Source organism: Myotis nattereri, assembly GCF_964212035.1.
Source record: "Myotis nattereri genome assembly, chromosome: 5".
Lineage (NCBI taxonomy): Eukaryota > Metazoa > Chordata > Mammalia > Chiroptera > Vespertilionidae > Myotis > Myotis nattereri.
The window spans coordinates 54,530,484-54,538,415 of NC_138080.1; the positions used below are offsets into that span (position 1 = coordinate 54,530,484).

General features: G+C 43.5%; 1 protein-coding gene across 1 annotated transcript; it reads right to left on the reverse strand.

Annotated features, from left to right (window-relative positions):
- Positions 1–3,296: 3,296 nt before the first annotated feature.
- On the reverse strand, positions 3,297–7,362 carry RPS3A (ribosomal protein S3A). Its single transcript, XM_081090940.1, has 6 exons — positions 7,248–7,362; positions 6,416–6,519; positions 5,869–6,056; positions 4,284–4,492; positions 3,681–3,790; positions 3,297–3,510 (listed from the first exon to the last, which is right to left on the reverse strand). Exons 1-6 carry the CDS (start codon positions 7,307–7,309, stop codon positions 3,389–3,391), a joined length of 795 nt encoding a protein of 264 aa, XP_080947066.1. The 5' UTR covers positions 7,310–7,362; the 3' UTR covers positions 3,297–3,388.
- Positions 7,363–7,932: the final 570 nt, after the last annotated feature.

Here is a 7,932-nt window from a genome sequence, read left to right on the forward strand (position 1 = left end):
TTGTATTGTCAGTTGCCACCATTGTGGTTATATTTTCATACAACACAATTACAGTACTGCAAATAAACTTCTAAGAGCTAATGACACCAGCAGTAATTCTGACTTTTGACTTCATGGTCTTAGTAAAAGGAAGCTACCCTTCATAGCTTTCACACTTACATTGCCTACCACATTATATCCAGTAAAGAATTACCCATTAAATTGGTGTGACTGGAATGATATTACGGAATTATATAAATTTAGAGTTAATGACTGGTTGTTTCCTCTTTAAGAAATTTTTTTTTTTTAATATTGATTTCAGAGAAGGAGAGGGAGAAGTAGAAACATCAGAGATGAGAATCATTGATCAGCTGCTTACTGTACACCCCCCACTAGGAACCAACCATGACCTCCTGATTCGTAAGTCAACACTCAACCACTGAGCAACACTGGCTGGGCAAGAAATCATGAATGCCCACCTCAGCAGCATGTATACTATTTTTAAAAGTCACTTTAGAGATATATGCTGAAATGTTTTTTCAAAATTAACTGGGCAGGGGGTGTCTGGAAATGGGCTGCTTTGACATTTTACCCAACTTAGCTTAAAAAGTCAGCCTGCCAGTTTCATGGATGCTGGCAAGACACGAGACTCAAAAAGGGCTTTATTACTCACTGCAAAAGCAGTAATCAGAGCTTCAAGCTCATTTGTTTCCCTTCCCCTCAAGTCCCAAAGAAGTGATGCAAAGTGATCACAGTGGGTTGCATTACAGAAGAGGTACACTAAGATTTACCACTATTAAGTGGAAGCAAGTCTGCTCTTTTTCCAGGGGGAGACATTACCTCATCCCTCAAGATTTCTCATGTGGATGCAAATACAACACTGAGAAATAGCCCAGATAAAGAGCAGTCAGAGAACTGTAGCCTTGACATACCCAACAAGAGCATGCAGGGACATGGGATCTATAGCTGATTGCCTCTCACAATTCACTCCTTTGCATGACATGTTCTTGGCCAAACTAAAATCCTATATAATAAAACCCTAATTAATATGCAAATTGTCCCCTCAGGCAGTTGTCCGACCAGGAATTTGACCGCTCGCTATGACAGGCACTGACCACCAGGGGGTGGCGCTGAACATGGCAGTCAGTGATGCGCTGTGATCTCTCACTGGCTACCCGGAGGCGGAGGTGACAGGGACAGAGGTGCGGTAAGAGTGCAGAGTGTCTGCCAAACTTGCTCTCTCTCCCTGCTACCTCCCCAGGGACATCAGGGCTCACATGCTGGAGAAGCCCTCCACTCCCTGCGCTCAGGTGTCAGGCACCCACAAGGAACCTGCCATGCACCCGCACAGCCTCTTCCGGGTGAGCCAGGCCACTGCCCCAGGGACCATGGGGGCCTGTCACGGTCCCCATGGGTTCATGCAGGAGCCAGTTTGCAAGGCTGGCCAGGAGAGCGCGCTGCCCGCTCAGCTTCCATGTGGTGCTGCTGGGTGGCCCAGAGGCCCACACTGCACCACTGCCCGCTGTGTCCAGCTGTGCTCTCCACATCACCGTGTGGGGACTCAGGCACTGTGACTCAGGCAGAGCAGTGCACGGGGGCCCAGAGGTCAGCTGGGACCTGCCCTTCCACACCAGATGCTTATGCTTCAATCACTGGCCAGGCCTAGGGTCCACACCCATGCACAAATTTTGTGCACTGGGCCTCTAATTTTTACATATGCTCCTCCATCAGCCACTGATTAATCTAAGGTTATAATCTCATATTTAATTAAAGCTATTATCTATTAAGATTCAAAGTAACAGATGTAGCCAACTTGTAGCATTGACCTCATTCTCTTCAGATTCCCAGACTGAATAAATCCATGGGGGTGGAGGAACAGATCTTAAGTCGCCCCTATGTATTCTAAGGCCAGACTATTTATTACTAGCGAGTTTAAACTGACCTAATTCTTGGAGTTGCTGTCAATAGAGAAAATACATGGGCTAAAAACTCTCCAGAAATAGAGGCATCTTGTGACCCATTTTCCCCACGTAAGGGCACAGGTCACTTTCAGTTAAGTACTGGTAAATGTCCAAGGACTAAGCCTAGGTTTGAGGATGAACTAGCAAAAGGAGTAACCAGTAATGTGAGAAAAACTTTAAGGTGAGATTAAACTGGAGGTTATCAACTACCAAATATCATCTTAAAAAGTAGATGCAAAAAACATGGTTAACTCTTAGTTTTGGTAGAAGGAATACTGACAAAGGTGAGAATTGCTGGAGCAATGAGCTTAATTAAGCAGGAGGGAGGGAAGTCCTACGTTCAAATGGGATAGTTGTCCGAAAAATTCAGTAAGGCAGAAAATGTACACACATCCATAAGTGGCAAGGTGGAAGTCATGGGAATCATCTGAGTGCAAAGAATAGGTTTAAAAAGGAAGGATACAGAACAGACTGAGTGGAGGAGTAATACTGAATAGTGGACATGAAATGGCCACTTATTAATATACCAGTAATCAATTTCTCTAGCCGAGTTCAGCTTCACAGTGCATGTGCACAGTGGGGCACTTTAAAGCTACAGGAGATAGCATTTGGGTTTAAAAGCAAAAAACTAAAAGCCAATTGATTCTTTCCTTTCCATTAGTCCAGCGGTTCTCAACCTGTGAGTCACAACCCCTTTGGGGGTCGAATGACACTTTCACAGGGGTCCCCTAAATACATCCTACATATCAGATGTTTACATTACGATTCATAACAGTAGCAAAATTATAGTTATGAAGTAGCAACAAAAATTTTATGGTTGGGTCACATGAGGAACTGTATTAAAGGGTCGCAGCATTAGGAAGGTTGAGAACCACTGTTAGTCGGTCTGTCACAGTGGTTCTCAAAGTGGTCCTGGGCATCAGCATTACATGAAAGTTTCATGACTCCAGGGGCAGGGCCCTGCAATATTTTAACTATCTTTCCAGATGGTTTAAAAACCATCAAAACTTAAAACTATGTTCAGAAATGGTTTTCGCCCTAACTGGTTTGGCTCAGTGGATAGAGCGTCGGCCTGCGGACTGAAAGGTCCCAGGTTCGATTCCGGTCAAGGGCATGTACCTTGGTTGCAGGCACATCCCCAGTAGGAGGTGTGCAGGAAGCAGCTGATCAATGTTTCTCTCTCATCGATGTTTCTAATTCTCTATCCCTCTCTCTTCCTCTCTGTAAAAAAACTTTAAAAAATGTTCTTTTATTAGCCATCTCTAACACCTCCAGATAATCACTATCCTTTCTCAGCTAATTAGGGAAATAGGTAAAATCCACACAACAGCACAGAAAAGTTCACATTACTATCAATTCAGAGCATAATTCACCAGATTATTTTTTTAAATGATCAGAAATAAAATATCACAAATAGGTTTTTTTAATTGTCATTAAATGTCTGAATTTTAAACAGATTCTTGGACTGGAGGCTCATATCCATCAGCTCGTTCAACTTTAGCACCTGTCTCATCCCCAGTAGCTTTTCCAGAACTGCTACCTTCACCATGAAGCTCCATGAGTTTTCCCACTAAAAGGAAGAAGAAAATTGTTATAGCATACCATATCTTGAAACCGGTCCTTCAATACTGTATAGGCATGATAGAAAAAAGCCATTATCTTGCCACCCCAAAAAAACAAACAACAAAAAATGCTATTTGGCCACATAAATTTTTTTCAGGGATCCAGTGTTTTACTTACATTCAAACTTGGGCTTCTTCAGCATTTTGACTTTTCTAACAAAGACATCATGGAGCGGATAAATAGATTGGCAAGCCTTTTCTATGTCTTTTCCAATGCTGTCTGGAATCCTGCAAACCAGTAACAATAGATTAGAATCAATCTACATGGAGCCCCTCTCCCCTTAGTTAATCCACATTTGAGCCTTCTGAGTCCAAGCCTTATGCCTTTTTCATTACACCCTCTTAGCCAACTGCATGGGAACATCAGAAAAATGTTTAAGTTTTATCACTGGACATCATTTGGGACCGAAACATTTTGTCATCACTTATTCCCATACATTTCTGGTTGTGGAGGGTTTTGTCTATTCAGTGTATTTTCTAAGACAAGCATTTCTGTGCTCCAAGGCTTACTAATTGCCATAAAATAGCTTCATCCAAAAAAGGATAAAGAAACCAAATCACATTTACAGAGCACTTAGCATGCTTTCATTTCAAGGGATGTAGCTAGATTGTTTTACAGACAGAAACACCGGTTTGATTCCACCTTGTCATATATGCTTTCCTTCATCTTTGGGTTAATCAGAGATTCAGGGTTGTGTTGTGTGATGAAAAAGAAACTTACAATTTATTGACCACTTCTTTCAAATCATTTGTCTGCACCTCTCGGGTCATGATTTCCATCATCTTCTTCCGGATTTGGCGAACCTGCTGATGCTGAGCATAAGAGGTCTTCCGAATCTGATTGTTGCGCTTTTTAGTAAAACCAACACAGAAGAGACGAAGCAAATAACCATCGGTAGTCTTGACATCGACATGAGCTTCAATCATGGTCTAGTGAAAAAAAGATATTGTCAGATATATAGGCTTTATTGTGATCAACTTTTATCCCTCAAATTTTTCTGTAAAAAAGCTGGAAGGTCAAGTGTTCATCACAATATAAACACACAAAATTTCCAGAATTAACTTCCTTGAAGTGAACTTACCCAATTTCTTACTATCCTTCATATCCAGTTAAATAAGTCCTCTCAACAGCCCTCCCTCCTCTTTCCTCTCTATCCGCACCATTACTGGCAACAGCACCCACCCCCACACTTTCTACAAATACATGACAGCCTTTAACATTCTTCCCCTCAACTCAGCTGTACAACTCTGCAACACAAGAGGAAAATAAGTTCTATGAGAGATTCTACAATATAGATATCTACACTTATTTGTAACATCTTTAAAGTGTTCCAAATAAGTAAAATATTATTAACACTAAATGCATATATATACTTTTAAATGTCCTGTTCCAAACTAAAACCATGCTGAGGATTAAATATTCAATTTCTCTGCTAAAACACAATGTAAAAATCCATTAGTAATATTACTGCCTAAATTTAAAAAACAAAAACAAAAACTGAATCCCCTCCTCTGCATTTTGTAAAGTTTACACCTTGGTTTTAAAAAAATAAATATTACCATGATAGCAAAAGGACCTTAAAACATTCCCAGAAATGCAGCCATATAACCTCAGAAAAATGTCAAAAATAAACGTTAATGGTATAATCAGTATGTATCATGAGACCAAAACATTTTGTCATCATTCATTCCCTTATACAAAATATCCCCAAACTGGTTAGCCAGAGGCATCTGAATCAATGCTTTTGTGTGTCAAGCTCTGTACTAAAAATGTGGAATTCATCCTAACTCCATGGGAAGACACTCTTACGTATATTTTAGAGATAAAGAAACTAAGGCTTAGAAGGCTTTAAGTTACTTGGCAAAAGAGAACACAACTGGGAAATGGAGCCAAGATTTCAACTCCACACCAGAGGCGATGCTACTCTTATGCTATAATGTATGGCCAGAGGTAATCAGGACTAGTCCAAACCACCCTCTACTTTAAAATCCACTAGGTTTTGAGGTCCAAAGACATTCCGAACACAGGCAAAACTAAAAACCTGAAATCTAGACGTTCCTCAATGAGCCACTAATTTGTGCAGCATAAAACCCCACACTAACCTAATGTTGTATGTTGAACTCAATTTAAATAAATAGGAGGGTCATGGCTTACTCACTGCTGTTGCTCAAATTCAAGTGCCAAATTCTTTCAAAATTGTTTAAGCAAGAAAATATCAAGGTTTTAAAGTGAAATTTAAACCTCAACTGTATGATACGCTCCTTGCTGTAATGACACCATGACTCTGAGGAACTTTTGTTCTCACCTGCCACTTCTTGACCATCGAGCACATTTTGTCCCGGGTAAGGTCCATGCCATGGAAATTAGTCAGGCAGTTTTTGCCCTGAACATCCTCAGTAATTAGCTTGAATTTTCTAAATGCAACTTCATCATTCTGCAGATCAGCTAGGCTCACTTCAAAAACACGACCCTTGAGACCATCAGATGCAATTTCTATAAAACAAGAATCAATTGTCTTATTAACGTTACAAACCACAGAAGCAGTCAAGCCAACAAAGGTAAGGTTCATGCAGAAAGTTGAGCTCACAAAGTTAATGGTAAACGATATAAAGACCTTAACTTTTGCTAACCAAATCCACAAGGACACCAATGACTTATTGACAGGGCCCATTAAAAGCTCAAAACTACCCATGCAAAATTCTAAAATTTGCTTCTACAAGTGGTGTCCCAAAAATAAGCACAACAGGGGCCAAAGCTGCAAACAAGGGTTGACATTTCTTTATAAAGCCTCCTCCCACCACAGGACCTACAGACCAATTTTAAAAAGTCCAAACCAAGAATAAGATACTCACTGGTTCCTTGAGTTCTCGTAACCAGTGTTTTTCCAATGTTTCTTATATTGAACATAGCTGGTGCTTTCACATCATACCAATCTTTCTTAGAAAATGGATCAACCCTGGATTTGGGGGGGGGGGGGGGAAAGTTTTATCGCAAATCATACATAATTCTTGACTTTTCTGCTTTCCTCATTCCAATGATTTTAAAAGGCTAACTAGCCTGTAAACACTGCAGTGGACGGTTCTATCCCTCCCACAGGGAGGTGAAGGGCGCATGTGTCAATCGAGCCCTGCGCAGTGTTGGTCTCTAAGCCACCAATGTACACTTCCCACCCTATCGGTCCCGCCACCACGCAGGCGGCACTGCCCCCAAAGCACAGGCACGTCTCCCAGATTGACTGGTGCAGGAAGACACCTACTGGTAACCCAGGCTCTTTTAAAAAGCCCCCCTGGAGGGCCCAGGTTCCACCCGGCCCAATCAGAGGAGCGGTGGGGATCCTGGGTGGACAAGAGTGCCTTCCTCAACTCCGGCTCTTGGAGTGGAATCCATTACCTGTGGAACCTAGGCGGCCCGTGTGCCCACAATACGGAACACGTCAGCCCGAGTCGCGGCGGCCACCGGGCTCAAAGGGGTGCGCACAGGCCCAGACGGCCGGGGGAAAAGCAGCCGGCCCGCCGCGACGCAGCACCCACATCTGCCAGGCCGCGGTTCGGAGTTTACCAACCCGGCACAGCCAGCTCAATCCGACCGGCATCCTCGCCATCCGGCCCACGCCGCGACCCAGATCCCTCCCGCCGACTCTAGCAGAACCCCAAAGAGTGGAGAGCCACGACAGTCGCCACTTACACTTTCTTCTTGGCTCCCTTTTTGCCGCCTTTCGTAAGGCGCTTGTTCTTGCCCACCGCCATGGTGCTGCTCAGAGAGCCAAAAGGGCGGAAGTGCAACTCGCGCGAGAACTTAGGCGTATGAAATGGGGCGGGGCGCGCCGTCGACGTGACCTTTGACCTCTGCGTTTCTCGGGCCCCGGAAACATCGCGACAACAGAAAGGCACTCCCGCGACTGCAGCGGCAACAGCGCCCTCTAATGTGGTGAAACGGCTCGCTGGGTGGCTGCGCTCCACCGGCGGGGGCGCGGAAGGCCGGGCTGCGGGCTTCGGGTTACCGTGGTTTCCGTGGCTCCGGTGCCCGGAATTAAGTTTCCGTGGAAGGAGGCGCCCACTCAACCGCGTTCAAAACTGAACTCTCCATCTCACCTGTAAACCTGTTTCTTCCCCAGAGCATTGGATTTGGAATGGGCAGATCCAGGTCCAAATGCTCGTCAACAGTATTTAAGCCTTGAGCCCTGTCTGTGCTTCAGTTTCCTCGTATTTTAAATGGAGACAGTAGCCCTGGCTGGGGGTTTCAGTTGGTTGGAGCATCGTGCCGTATACCCAAAGATTGAGGGTTCGATTCCAGGTCAGTTAAAAAAAAAAAGTGAAAAGTAAAAAAAGAAAAAGGAATAATAAAATGGATATAGTAATATAATCTACGT

Bases quoted from the DNA above. Each gene is read 5' to 3' on its own strand.
- RPS3A (XM_081090940.1), bottom strand. From the start codon at position 7,309: ATGGCGGTGGGCAAGAACAAGCGCCTTACGAAAGGCGGCAAAAAGGGA. The intron at 6,057-6,415 runs GTGAGTATCTTA...CTTGTTTTATAG, and splicing joins TACGAGAACTCAAGGAACCA to AAATTGCATCTGATGGTCTC. The intron at 3,791-4,283 runs GTAAGTTTCTTT...ACTGGTTTGCAG, and splicing joins AAAGAAGTGGTCAATAAATT to GATTCCAGACAGCATTGGAA.